General features: G+C 45.9%; 1 protein-coding gene across 4 annotated transcripts in view; it reads left to right on the top strand.

The window, feature by feature from the left end:
• The window catches only part of LOC140188412 (cystinosin-like), a 93,028-nt gene extending 83,175 nt beyond the window's left edge, over nucleotides 1-9,853 (top strand). For all 4 annotated transcript variants that reach the window (XM_072244659.1, XM_072244660.1, XM_072244662.1 and 1 more), the window contains 2 exons: nucleotides 927-1,044; nucleotides 7,140-9,853. In XM_072244659.1, coding sequence (XP_072100760.1) covers nucleotides 927-1,044; nucleotides 7,140-7,285 — 264 coding nt within the window. In that variant the 3' untranslated portion in view covers nucleotides 7,286-9,853. The remainder of the gene's footprint in view (nucleotides 1-926; nucleotides 1,045-7,139) is intronic.
• The last annotated feature ends 5,473 nt before the right edge of the window (nucleotides 9,854-15,326 follow it).

The raw sequence follows: 15,326 nt of genomic DNA, 5'->3' as shown, positions 1-15,326 counted from the left end.
GCCACCAGATAGAAGGTACAGGAGCCTCAGGACTTGCACCACCAAGTTCAAGAACAGTTACTACCCCTCAGCCATCAGGCCTTTAAACAAAGGGGATAATTACACTCACCTGCCTGTCCATTGAGATGTTCCCACAACGAATAATCTCACTTTAAGGACTCTTTATCTTGTTATTTCACGTTCTCATTATTTTTGATATTTATTTACATTTGCATTTGCACAGTTTGTTGTCTTCTGCACTCTGATTTTTCATTTATCCTGTTATGGTTACTATTTTATAGATTTGCTGAGTATGCCTGCAGAAAAATTAATCTCAGGGTTGTATGTGGTGACACATAAGTACTTTGATAATAAAATTTACTTTGTACTTTGGAATTGATTGTTGCTCAACATTTGATATTCCCCACTCTGTATAAATGGCCAGAACGCCAACACTTGCTGATGTCAATATTAACCTCTGGTGAAGTTGCTGCTTTTGAAACTTCGATTGAGGGACAAAATTAAGAAGTGTTGGGGGAGAGAGACTTAATACCAATATACAGAACTGGGAGATTGGAAGTGACTAACTCACCGCATGTAAGGCAGCTATAGTGTTAGATCTAGGCATTCCCCTCTTCCTACTGCTGCGCCCTCATTCCACATTTGCATTCTATGTAATCCCTCAGCAGAGATGTAGAAAGAGAGAATAGCTTCTCCTCCCGGTATCCTTACTGGTTGACACAAGAGGTCCCATGGAGTGCATGTTATCTATAAAATCACTTGGTCTCTTTACAGTAGTGTTTCTGCTGATTTCCCTTGAGGAAAACAAAGTGTTGGCATCCCTGGCACCAAGCTGTAATGCAAGCCAGAGGCTCACTACCAGGTGCTGGCAGTGCTAATGGGGGTCTGTGTTTATTGTGTCCTTTGTGTTTCATTGTCTACTGTAGGCCCTAATGAATTATCAAAGGAAGAGCACAGATGGTTGGTCCATTGGGAACGTGCTGTTAGATCTTACTGGAGGCAGCTTCAGCATTGTCCAGATGTTCCTTCAGTCCTACAATAACGGTAATGGCACCCTTCCTTGGGAAATGATATACTTACTCGGCGAAGGTTAAATTTCAATGAGTGCTAGGATCAAAGGCCCTGAAATTCCAAGGGTTCTATGCTTTGCTGGTGTCTGTGTCCTCTGTGCTCCCAGCCACAGAGGGAAGCTATCCTGCAGTTATTTCTGTATAGTGCTGCTGTTCAGTCCCTGCATATGTGGACAATGGGCTCACATTCAAATCCTGGTCTTTTCATTCAGGCAGCCTATTAGGCTTTATATTATTTCTATATATACTTTATTGTGTACTGCAATTTAATGTTGCATTGGGTGCCTTCACACCCACAACAACTCGTAATATTTAAAGAAAAACACATTGATCTTTTTCTGCCAGGCACGTTAGTCAGTCAGTGCCCTTTGGTTACCAACCCTCCTCTCAACGGAACACTGCTTACTTGCCTATCCACGAGATATTGTCTAGGACATTTCTGCTTTAAGGGGAGTAGTCTTAGCATTGCCATTCTTTCCACATGTCCCCACAGCCTCTGCTACAAGGGAAGCATGTGCTTAGAAGCATCAACACCTGCAGGTTCCTCCCTGGGTTGTGCTCCCTCCTGACTTGATAATGTATCACTGATCCTTTATTGTCACTGGATTTAGTTCCTAGACTTCCCTCCCCATGTGGTGCAACTTCATCTGAAGGACTGCAGACCTTCTGAGGGGCCATGAAAGATGGTCAACAAAGCCTGACCGAGGCAGCACTGCCCAGATCCCGTAAATGAGTGATAAGCATTAGGATCAGGGCAGTGCTGCTCAGGTCAGGCTTTATTGACCATCTTTCACTGGGATCTCTTCTGGGGAAGGTGGGACCTGTACAGATTGGATGGGTTGCACCTGAACTAGAGGGGGAGCAATATCCTTGCAGGTACGTTTGCTAGCATGGTTCGGGAGGGTTTAAACTAATTTGCAAGGGGGATGGGACCTGGAGCGATAGAGCAGTGAAAGAAGTGCATGGAGTAAAACCAGATCTAACATATAGGGAGGCCTTGAGGAAAGAGAAGCAGTATAAACGGTGTAAAGACAGTAAGGTAGAAGGGCTGAAATGTGTGTACTTCAATGCAAGAAGCATCAGGAACAAAGGTGATGAACTGAGAGCTTGGATACATACATGGAATTATGATGTAGTGGCCATTACAGAGACTTGGCTGGCACCAGAGCAGGAATGGATTCTCAATATTCCTGGATCTCAGTGCTTTAAAAGGGATAGAGAGAGCGGTAAAAGGGAAGGAGGGGTGGCATTACTGGTCAGGGATACTATTACAGCTACAGAAAGGGTGGGTAATGTAGCAGGATCCTCTTTTGAGTCAGTCTGGGTGGAAGTCAGGAACAGGAAGGGAGCAGTTACTCTATTGGGGGTATTCTATAGCCCCCTGGTAGCAGCAGAGATACTGAGGAGCAGATTGGGAGGCAGATTTTGGAAAGGTGCCAAAATAAAAGGGTTGTTATCATGGGTGACTTTAACTTCCCTAATATTGATTGGCACCTGATTAGTTCCAAGGGTTTAGACGGGGCAGAGTTTGTTAAGTGTGTCCAGGACGGATTGCTGTCACAGTATGTTGACAGACTGACTAGGGGGAATGCCATACTAGATCTAGTATTAGGTAACGAACTGGGTCAGGTCACAGATCTCTCAGTGGGTGAGCATCTGGGGGACAGTGACAACCGCTCCCTGGCCTTTTAGCATTATCATGAAAAAGGATGAAATCAGAGAGGACAGGAAAATTTTTAATTGGGGAAGGGCAAATTATGAGGCTATAAGGCTAGAACTTGCGGGTGTGAATTGGGATGATGTTTTTGCAGGGAAATGTACTATGGACATGTGGTCGATGTTTAGAGATCTCTTGCGGGATGTTAGGGATAAATTTGTCCCGGTGAGGAAGATAAAGAATGGTAGGGTGAAGGAACCGTGGGTAACAAGTGAGGTGGAAAATCTAGTCAGGTGGAAAAAGGCAGCATACATGAGGTTTAGGAAGCAAGGATCAGATGGGTCTATTGAGGAATATAGGGTAGCAAGAAAGGAGCTTAAGAAGGGGCTGAGGAGAGCAATAAGGGGGCATGAGAAGGCCTTGGCGAGTAGGGTAAAGGAAAACCCCAAGACGTTCTTCAATTATGTGAAGAACAAAAGGATGACAGGAGTGAAGGTAGGACCGATTAGAGATAAAGGTGGGAAGATGTGCCTGGAGACTGAGCGAGGTCCTCAATGGATACTTTTCTTCGGTATTCACAAAAGAGAGCGAACTTGATGACGATGAGGACGATATGAGTAAGGTTGATGTTCTGGAGCATGTTGATATTAAGGCAGAAGAGGTGTTGGAGTTGTTAAAATAAAATAGGACGGGTAAGTCCCCGGGGCCTGACGGAATATTCCCCAGGCTGCTCCACGAGGCGAGGGAAGAGATTGCTGAGCCTCTGGCTAGGATCTTTATGTCCTCGTTGTCCACGGGAATGGTACCGGAGGATTGGAGGGAGGCGAATGTTGTCCCCTTGTTCAAAAAAGGTAGTAGGGATAGTCCGGGTAATTATAGACCAGTGAGCCTTATGTCTGTGGTGGGAAAGCTGTTGGAAAAGATTCTTAGGGATAGGATCTATAGGCATTTAGAGAATCATGGTCTGATCAGGGACAGTCAACATGGATTTGTGAAGGGCAGATCGTGTCTAACAAGCCTGATAGAGTTCTTTGAGGAGGTGAGCAGGCATATAGATGAGGGTAGTGCAGTGGATGTGATCTATATGGATTTTAGTAAGGCATTTGACAAGGTTCCACATGGTAGGCTTATTCAGAAAGTCAGAAGGCATGGGATCCAGGGAAGTTTGGCCAGGTGGATTCAGAATTGGCTTGCCTGCAGAAGGCAGAGGGTGGTGGTGGAGGGAGTACATTCAGATTGGAGGATTGTGACTAGTGGTGTCCCACAAGGATCGGTTCTGGGACCTCTACTTTTCGTGATTTTTATTAACGACCTGGATGTGGGGGTAGAAGGGTGGGTTGGCAAGTTTGCAGATGACACAAAGGTTGGTGATGTTGTGGATCGTGTAGAGGATTGTCGAAGATTGCAGAGAGACATTGATAGGATGCAGAAGTGGGCTGAGAAGCGGCAGATGGAGTTCAACCCGGAGAAGTGTGAGGTGATATACTTTGGAAGGACAAACTCCAAGGCAGAGTACAAAATAAATGGCAGGATACTTGGTAGTGTGGAGGAGCAGAGGGATCTGGGGGTACATGTCCACAGATCCCTGAAAGTTGAAAGATAGGGTAGTTAAGAAAGCTTATGAGGTGTTAGCTTTCATAAGTTGAGGGCTAGAGTTTAAGAGTCACGAGGTAATGATGCAGCTGTATAGAACTCTGGTTAGGCCACGCTTGGAGTACCGTGTCCAGTTCTGGTTGCCTCACAATAGGAAGGATGTGGAAGCACTGGAAAGGGTACAGAGGAGATTTACCAGGATGCTGCCTGGTTTAGAGAGTATGCATTATGAACAGAGATTAAGGGAGCTAGGGCTTTACTCTTTGGAGAGAAGGAGGATGAGAGAAGACATGATAGAGATACACAAGATAATAAGAGGAATAGATAGAGTGGACAGCCAGCGCCTCTTTCCCAGGGCACCACTGCTCAATACAAGAGGACATGGCTTTAAGGTAAGGGATGTGAAGTTCAAGGGGGATATTAGAGGAAGGTTTTTTACTCAGAGAGTGGTTGGTGCGTGGAATGCACTGCCTGAGTCAGTGGTGGAGGCAGATACACTAGTGAAATTTAAGAGAAACAGGTATATTTAAGGTGGGAGGTTATATATTAGGCAGGGTTTGTGGGTCAGCACAATATTGTGGGCCGAAGGGCCTGTACTGTGCTGTGCTTTTCTATGTTCTATGTAAATATGGAGATCCTGTGTCCAAGGACAGCTAAATGAATGTATATAATAAAGTAACATAAAAACCTACTAATATACTTTTAAATTCAAGGAAGCTAGTATACCAAAGGGTTACAAGTTGCATTACAGCTACTGCAAAGCTCAGGCTGGACTCAGGCATTGCCATCTAAACCTTGTGTCCCCAGCAGTAGAAGGTGGTGGCTCACCACCATGTCCTTGGCAAATTCTAGGAGATCTAGAAGTGCTGGCCTTCCCATGAATATCCATGTTCCATACCGAGTATAAAACAGTACAACACAGGAAGAGTTCCTTTGGCCCACAATGTTGTGTCAAGCTAATCAAACTAGTAATTAAATCCCTAATTAAACTCGTCCCTTCTGCCTAATTAAACAGTATCTCTCCATTGTCTGCACTTTCACGTCTATCCAAGAGCATTTTAAATGTCTGTATATTTGCCCCACCACCGGCACCCTTGGTAGTACATTCCAGGAACCCACTACTCTGTAAAAAAAAAAAAAAAAAATTTGGCCCGCACAACTCCTTTGAGCTTATGCCTCTCACCTTAAATACATTCTCTGTAGTATTATCATAAACAGGAGATTCTACAGGTGCTGGAAATCTTGAGAAACACACACAAAATGTACATCAAGCAGCATCTGTTAAGTTTTTAACGGCTGACATTTTGGACCAAGACCTTCTTAACATTAGACATTTCAACCCTGAGTAAAGAAATACTGGCTCTTTACTCTATCTGCGCTGCTTGTAATCTTAGAACTTATATGAGGTGTCATCTTGGCCTCCACCAATCCAGTGAAGTGGCTGAAGTTTGTCCAACTTCTCCTAATACCACATGATCTCTAATCTAGGCAGCATCCTGGTATCATTCTTCTGCACCTTCTCCAAAGCTTCCACATTAGAGACATTAAGTCTTACAGCACAAAAATAAGCCCTTTTGCCCAATTTATCCGTACTGATTTCTGTTGCACAATGAGCTAGTACCACCTACCTTCATTTGGCCCATGGCCCTCTACATCTCTGTTACCCTACCTGAATGGATTTTAAATGTTGCTAATGTGCCTGCCTCAACCACTATTTTTACGGCTCATTCCAAATACAAGCCATCTATGAAGAAGCTGCTCCTGATGTTCCTTTTAAATCTCCTGCACCTGATCTTAAACCTATGCTGTCTCACTTTCAGCACCCTCCTCCTGGGAAAAACATTATGTGCCTTCATCTTGTTTATGCCTGTTATGATCTGAAATACCTCTAACAGACCATCCCTCAATCTCTTACATTCCAAGTATGTTCCCAGACTGCAGAAGCTCTACTTGTAACTGCCCCCCATCCCAAGTCCACACAACATCCTGGTAAATCTTCTGTGAAGTTAAAAAATGTACACTTGGCCATCAAGTCTACCTCAGTGCAGGCCAGCTTTTCTCACATTTCAAACACCCTTCACCAGGTATTGCTCTGGACCTCAGTGCCCAAGCCTTTATCTCTGCAGGGCCATTTTCAGCTTTAACCCAGATGACTACAGACCATGCTCTGTAAATAGTTCAGGAGCACACACGCCCCTGGATATCACTCACACATATTCCCATTGTGCCTCCATCATCTTTTCATAGAAGCCTATGATGGAAGTTAAAGAGCTCTCTGTAGAACACCATGAATCTTGTGCAGGGTACAATATCAAAATCTGCCCTTCAACAGTTAAATCCTGAGTTTTTATGCAAATACTCTCAACAAATCCTCACTATGGAAGTTGTAAATAAAACATTATCCTTCCACCTTCTCGTGCAAAAAATGGAACATTAGCTCAGATTTTTCTTGGCACTTTCAGTACTGTACTCTGGATTCCTTCAGTAACACTATATAGTAGCGAGCTAATTATACAGAAAGTCTGGGTTCAGGTGCCATCAACTGAATCTGAGCATTAACACAGAATGAAGAAGTTGGTGTTAATTTGTAATGATAAAGGTTTATTTTAAGTGAAGTGCACAATATCTGGTGAAGTCTGTTGTGGGTAAATTTGCTTCCTTGTAGTTGAAAGTTGGTGTGGCAGCACAACGCCTGTGCGAGTAGAGGTTTTTCTAGAGTGAAATGTGGATTGTTTGAAAGACTGATTGATTCAAATTGAACTTGTTTGGATTGTAGTGAAACAGCTGTTCAGTGAGCAAATGTTTTATTTTTATTACAGATGAATGGTTGCTGATTTTTGGAGATCCAACCAAGTTTGGCCTTGGAGTATTCTCAGTTTTGTTTGATATTCTCTTCATTGTACAGCATTACTGTTTGTACAGAGTTAAAGGCCATCACTACAGTCGAATGAATGAGGATGACTGAGGCTGTTCCTGCTACACACATCAAAAACAAAAAAAAACATTCAGGTCAAATTCAGATTTATTTATCACATGTACATTGAAATCCGTCGCAACCAACACAATTTAAGGATGTGCTGGGGGCAGCCAGCACCAACATAACATGCCCACACTCAGCAGGTTAGGAGTTAACAGCATCTGTGGAGGGAAATCTGGAGATATTAATCAATGACTTTTCATCAGGAAACATTAGATCTAAACAGAATTGAAAGGAACAAAAAGGGTCAGAGCAAAAAGGAAGGTATAAGGCAGTGGAAGACTGTAGGCATTAAAATAAACGGAGGAAAGTTGATATTATTGGAAATTACCTGTGGAAAAGCTGAAATGGAAGTGGCAGGCATAAACTTTACCATAAAGGTTTAGCAGGCATGAGGTGTGTTACAGAAGATGAGTAGCTTTACCTCACTAGTTGGGTTCACTCCAACTAGCATTCATTGGCAGTCTTCAACTTCAAGACCTTGCTTACAGACCTGCTGTTAAATGGTTGCAGTTGCACCCATCATGCAGTAAAACCAAGGAACATGGTTATTTTTAAACTAAATCATCAATCATTAATGTATCTAGAGAGTTCTTCTCAGACTCAAATTTTCTTTTAGAAGCAGTATATATATATTTATTTATATTGACATCAGCCAACAACGGTTTTCCCCTGGGACCAGTGTGGTGTAGCAGCAGGCATTCTGTAAAGCTTGGGTGTTAAAATGGAAGATTTACTTACTAAAACTTACTCTGGACTTTGCTGCCAAACTGGGAGAACCTTTAATTAAGATAGGTTAGTACAGGTGTCCCCCGCTTTTCGAACGTTCGCTTTACGAAGCCTCACTGTTACGAAAGACCTATATTAGTTACCTGTTTTTGCTAACAGAAGGTGTTTTCACTGTTACGAAAAAAGCAGCACGCGCCCCGAGCAGCCAAGCTCCTCCCCCAGAACTGCATTCTAGCCAGCATTGCTTAAACACATGCCTGTGAGCAGCCATTAGCAAGATGAGTTCTAAGGTATCTGAAAAGCCTGAAAGAGCTCATAAGGGCGTTACACTTAGTGTAAAACTAGACATAATTAAGAGTTTCGAGATAGAAGAAGATGACCTGCCTGCCCTGATGGAAACAGACAACGATGAGATGACACCCCGGTGTCCTACCACCCCAACCCCCAGGCCGTGGACCGATACATTGCCGCGGAGAATGCAACAGTAGCCAGGACGCACCCAGCACATCTTTAAGGAAAAAGCCGAAATAAACAAGCTAATTAATTAGGTGCTGCCCGGCACATAAATGTCAGCCCAGATCAGAGGCGATTAGGTGCTGGGGTGACCACCTTGTGGATCATTTTGTGATTCTGAACATCTATTGATCATATCTCCAGTCCTACCCAGCCTTTAGAGTCTGATGAAATTCAAGCTAAGCTCCAAAAACAATACCTCATCATTCAAAAAGGCACATTAGTCTTCTAGACTTGATACAAGTTCAGCAATTCTGCTATAGCTCACTCAGATCTATCTTTGGCTTATTTACACCCATTACCAATTATGTCCTTCAGTCTTCCTCATTTTGCACCTGTCTATGTTTGCTATCCTATGCTCTCACCTCCCCATGGTCTGCTGTTTAATTTAGAACTTTTTGCACATCTGCAGAATGATCATTAACCCTGTTCCTCTTTCCAGTCTATCATGTTTGTATTAAAGATTTACAAATATGGGTCTAATTTGTTTTTGGGGTTTGGGAGATGGGTCACATAAATACTACTATTACGTCAACTCAGGCCTAGGGGGCTGGCATCGGGCACAATGACGGACTCTCCACTTCTCCCTCTCCCTCATCAGTATGTTCAGTTCATCTACATTAGCTGTCGCTGTCTTCTAGGAGCGTGTTGACCATAGTCTTGGGAGGGCGCCCAGGGCTCATCCTCCCGTGCTTGGGCTCCCATATGATGACTAGGCTGGCAGGTAGCTCAGGGTGGCGTAGACAGTGCCCCACTAGTTGCAGTCTTCTCTCCTCGATTTTAGTGGTGAGCATTGGTAGGTTGTCATAGAGCTTGACGTTCGTCATGTGCTGTTGGCAACTCACATCAAGAGCCATCTGGCGCATTCGTGTATAGCAATCATAGCTTTCGCATAGTCTTGGTGAGTGTCCATGTCTCGCATCCGTACGTGAGAATGGACTCTATGACTGAAGATCAGGCCTCACAATTTACTTTGTAATCATCAGTATGTCCCTTTAATTATCTTTTAGAAAGGGGGGGGGGAATTTATTGCTCACATAATTCCACTTGTATGTGGATGTTTTTATTGCTTTAAAGAGTGATACCAGAGAATTATTGTGAAATTCCCTCAGTCTTGGAAGGCGGGCAGTGAGGCTGCTTTATTTCTCTGCTGAATTGGGTTTACATTTCGAATATGTCTTTGGCTCACTGAAATCACTTTATTTTGCTGACTTAAAATAATAACATTCATGAATTTTTTGTAAATGCTAGCAATGTTCACAATTTATCAAATGAAATTTATTAAATATTTTCCAAAAAGGAAACTTGCCTTCATTTTGTTGTGTTCCAGTTCTTCACCACACCCATATTATCACTGTAGTGACAAAGTCCCCAACTATCTTTCCAGTCATTTCATTAGTCATTGGACACCCAAATAATGTCTATATTTTCTTCTCTGTCACTTTGTAACTCAAATGTCCAAATGATGCTAATGGTGGAGTGTGGAATAAACCAGATGCTGAGGATGGCTAAACACCGTCACTGCTACAGTCCAGAGGGACATTCGGCTCAATTAACCACATCAATATTACGTACTCATAGAAAAGGGCTGGCAGAGAACACCACGGAGGGTGGCATTAGGGTAATTGTATGCGCCACAGTTCCTGCGCAGGCATTGGATTGTGTAGAGGAAGAAAAGAAAAGGTTTAAAACACTTCTTCAGACATTAGTTTGCGTAGAGGGATCGCGAGTTTAAAAGAATGGAGCGGGGGGCAATTGGCACATTTCATGTGCCACAGTTCCTGAACAGACTTTCAATTGCCGAGAGGGAGAGAGTTTAAAACAAATAACCGGGGTTGTTTCACGCGCCACAGTTCCAGAGAGGACATTGGATTGCATTAAGGAGACAGTTTAAAAGAAGTGAGCGGAGATGGTCTGCATATTTTGCACGCGCTTCCAGATGAGCCACAGAATTGTGTAGAGGGAGAGTAGCGAGCTTCAAAGAAGCGTGTGGGAGCCTGCAGGTGATAAGCAGTAGTCCTCCAGTAACTCCAGGATGAGTCTGCTCTTGAATCCCATTCCTGAGCACTACATATCGCCTGGGGAGGTCATAATAAATGAAATACTTCTCCCCTAACACTTTTGCCACCCTAGGTGCACTCTGGTCCTTGGTTGGGAAAGCCTGCGCATATCTGGTGTAGTGATCGGGATGACCAAGACATGTGCCACGTTGCTGGCATCTGGCTCTATTGACAGGAAATCCATACACACCGGGTCCAGGAAGCTCCTCCCTTCTTTCCCCAGGGGAGGGTAACCACACAGAAGCTGATTCAACCGGTGGCTCACTTTCGCGTAGCCCCTCACGAACCTCCAATAGTAACCACAGAACCCGAGGAACGATGGCGAATCACTCACAGTCTGGGGCCTTGGCCAGGTCCACTCTGCAAGTGGGACAAGGGAGCTGCCCTCATAGGCGACTTGCAGTATTCAACCTCTGGTTTCATTTGGGGCCAGTAGAACTGGTCTCTCAGCAATCCATAGGTCTTTTCAACCCCAAAATGTCCACAATCATCATGAAATGACTTCAACACAATCCTCCGATACTTCTCAGGCAGAACCAGCTGGGAATGCTGAGGTGATGTGACCTGGTATAGGATCTGGTTCCTCAACTCCAACATGGGCATTCTGTCAGTAATGGAGGCACCCCAGCATATTTCATCTTCTCTGCCTAAGCCATTTCGACCGCTGACCAAATGGTACTGATATCCAGGTCATCTTGCAGAGCAGCTGCCACTTTCCCAGAACTCAATTCCAGTAACTGGTTTGTCTTCAGAGCAGTCAGGTTACAGTAAGCTTGTGGAATGCACCATCAGAAGCTCCCAATTGATCGACCGCTCGATCTTGTCCTTGCTTTCCGTCCGCTTTCACCGTGACGGCAAACTGACACATGGCTTTCACCCCCGGAGCAGAAACGCTCTCCCGCTCTTCGTCCCTGTTCAGCCCTTCATGAGCACATCAGGACAGCAAAGCATCAGCATCAATGTTTTTGCTTCCCGGCCGGTACTTCAGGGTGAAATCATAGGCAGACAATGGGATGGCCTGTGGCATCCAATTTTGCCGAAGTCAGGATGTAAGTTAGGGGATTGTTATCCGACCTCACCTCAAACTTGGCACCACAGAGGTAGCCACTCAACTTATCCACCACAACCGATTTCAACGCCAGAAACTGTAACTTGTGCGTGGGATAGTTTTACTCAGAGGGTGACAGACTCTGGCTGACAAACACAACAGGTCTCAACCCAGTGCCCTGATTCTGATATAGGACACCCCCTAAGCCCTCTCTGCTGGCATCCGAATGCAGTACGTATGGCAATCGGGGGTATGCGAAAGGTAGCACGGGAGCCTGCATCAGTATCTTCTTCAACAACTGAAAGGCCTCTTCATAGTTTGCATCCCACCTCAATCCGAAGGGCTAAGATACTATTTACCTTCCTCCCTTTCTTCCCTAAGGGAGGGTAACCACATAGAAGGTGATTCAACCAGTGACTCACTTTCGTGTAGCCCCTCACGAACCTCCAATAGTAACCACAGAACCCGAGGAATGAGCGTATATCATTCACAGTCTGGGACCTCGGCCAGGTGGTCACCACCTCTATCTCAGACGGATCTGTACCTACTCCATCCCATGAGACTATGTGGCCAACATAGCTAACAGACATCTTGCAGAACTGGCACTTGTCCAGGAAAGTTTTAACCCTTCAGTTTTCAGCTGGCCCAGTACCTTCAGTAGCCTCGCTTCATGCTCTTTCAAAGTGGACCCAAACACTATGAGGTCATCCAGATATACCAATACCTCAAGCATGTTCATGACCCCCACCGTTTTCTCCATGACCCGCTGGAAGTTTGCAAGGGCTCCCTATATGCCCTGGGGCATCCCTTCGAATTGGAAGAATCCCAGGGGACATACAAATGCTATTTTCTCTTTGTCAGCCTCACTCATGGGGATCTGGTAATATCCACTCCTCAAGTCCAGCACACTGAACTACTTCGCACCACTCAGACAGGCCAGTGCTTCTTCAATTCATGGGACCGTATACTGGTCAGGGATGGTACGCCTGTTCAGAGTCCTATAGTCCACACACATCTGTAGCTTCCCATTTTTCTTTCTGGCCATTACTGTTGCAGATGGTCCCAGCTTCCTTCAACTTACACAAATATGTTGACATCCTCCACCTCTCCAGGGGCCAGTCAGTTCAGCTTTCTCTGAACGGGGTGTCCTCGGTCACCCAGATGGTGTGGCGAGTGCTCTTGGAACAACCTACATCAAACTCATCAGTGGAAAAAGACACTTTCCAGCTTCAACATCTTCTCTACCTACCTCCTCTTCCAAGCCGCAGGTACCGGGAGTCCCCGAAGTTGAATGACTCAGCGGTCAATTTGCTCCCCTTTACAGAGGGTTTCTCCCTGGCTTGTCTCAGCGGGATGCTAGACATTACCATCACTAGGAACAGATGTGCATCCCCTGCTTTGCAGCATTCCTGACAATCACTGCCATCCTGCTCGCCTGTACAACCGAGGGCCTCTGGCCTCACCAGTACCCCCAGAAGGAAATCCCGACTCCTCCACGTGGTCTTCCAGAGTGTCCACTAAGAGGGCTTCACCCTCAGGCATTCCAGGAAATTTGGGCATCCCTGTCACTCTCGCTACTTCCTGGGCTGCAACACAATTGGCTTTGACTGGGTGAACCACACCATCCCTCGACTAATCTCGGTATCCGGCCCAATGCAGCAACACACTTCCTCAAAAGCAGCCTGAAACACTGAGTGCACAGACAGTGCTCCAAGAAAGCTCTCACCAGCATTCTCCTTGCAGGTCCCCATGAGCCTCCTCACAAGAGAGGAGTTGCTCCCCACCAGAATTGAAACACCGCCCTTCTCAAAGGGATCAAGGACCTCCGATACTCCCACATCGGCCTCCGAAAACTCCAGCTTCACTGACAAATAACCATCGTATGGATAATCACCAGTGCTAAGACCCCAGATCTCCAGTGCACTGAATGGTGTAAATAGTAAATGCATCAGATACCAGTTGTAAAACGAACGGTACAACGACGTAACCTGCAACCTGGTGTCGAATATGGCTTTAGCATAAATACCCTCTATCCGTAGCGATACACTGGAGCTTGGCCCTACTAAGCCTTCAGGAATAGGGTCTCTCACTTTTGGGAGTTCCTTGGTATATTGCTGGAAACGTGTCCCCCCAGAGACACTAGGCCATTCCCTCACTGGGTCTCGTCTAAGTTCCCCAACGTCTCTCTCTGCTTAGGTACCCGGGCTCACTCTCCGAGGGGCTTCCCGGCGCTCACACACCCACCTGAAGTGTCCCTCTTCACCAGATACAACAGAACCCCAGCCCCCAGCAGCCCCCGTCCCCTTAGGGGGTCCGCCCCTCTATCTGTCCCATCATTCATGGGGTGGAGGCACACCAGCTGTTAACAACCGGGACATCTCAGTTCTCAAGTCTGTCACAATCTCTTTTATTACCCTCGGGTTGGGCTAGTCGTAGTCACTTCACCATAAGGGGTTACTACCAAGGACTGTACCCTGCTGACCAGAGACCTCCCGCACCTCCAACGTGCTCTCCTCCTCCCATATCTCTCTGATCAGCTCAACAAAAAAGAGAGGGGGCACGTACAAGACAGTTGGAGACCACAACCAATCAGGTCCTGGGACTGGGTGCGCTTTGCTATCTGGTCCATTCTTAACTGATCCACCTCAGCCGCCTGAATGACCCCTCTTCGCCACAAGCAATTTAGCTGCCGCTGTAGCAGAAAAATGTAGTCAGAAAGCTTCTTCCTCATTCCTGCCGCATGTTCTGAAACCCGCCATGAGCTCCATTGGGCTCCCTGTCCTGCCAAAAGCTTTTTCCAATGCCCCCATATAATTGGCAGTATTAGGTAGGGGGCACCAGGTTTTCACAGCTCTCGCACATCTACGGCCCGCCCCCTCAAACTCTCAACCAATCACTGTCACTTTACGTCATCAGCACACTGCCACTCATCTAGCACTGAGGGGTCTGCTCCACCCAAGTCTCATACTCCTCTTCCCCCTCGGGGGTGGGCATTATTCCAGAGTACATTCTCAGCTTCCGGTGGGGACCCTCTGCCTGTGTATTGGGCCACTTATTCACCAGAAAGATGAGGGCTGATGCCAACCCAGAACTCTCACTCTTCAGTGGGGGCTGAGGACTAATTAGACCTACCAAATCTGACCACTCCTCCTCCTTGCTCCTCAGAAACGATAGAACCCTGTCTTTGAAGTCTCTGCCGCCAGTTACAGAAGCTAGACTTCTGATTTGGCCCGCTCCACTACACTCTCCTCCTTCCTGACAGTATGGACAGGCCATGGCCCCGCCTCCCTGGGCACCATAGTAGTGGGCAGTTCCACTAACATTACGTCAGTGCTAGTCGCAGTAAAACGAGGTCTGTGCCCGCCACTTTATCAAACCTCTTACCCGCAATTCTAACTTTGCCGACAACTTTAACAGTACGTAAAAGACGAATTAACAATTTATCCGACGTACGAATATCTAGCCCACTCAACACGCATACATTAGTTACCAGTAACCCCCATGGAGGCATACCACTGTTCCCCAGCAGCATTCATACCAACACAGAACCCACAGGTTCAATGCTCGGGGCAATCACACAGCGTCTAACAAAATCAATCCCGGACAAGCCCCCACAATTGTAACCCCCAGGTTCGGTGGGCTGCAGTAGTTTAGGGGAAGACAGTCGCCACCCTCACCA

The sequence above is a fragment of the Mobula birostris genome, chromosome 26 (assembly GCF_030028105.1).
Source record: "Mobula birostris isolate sMobBir1 chromosome 26, sMobBir1.hap1, whole genome shotgun sequence".
Taxonomy (NCBI): domain Eukaryota; kingdom Metazoa; phylum Chordata; class Chondrichthyes; order Myliobatiformes; family Myliobatidae; genus Mobula; species Mobula birostris.
This window is presented reverse-complemented; position numbering and strand designations above follow the sequence as displayed.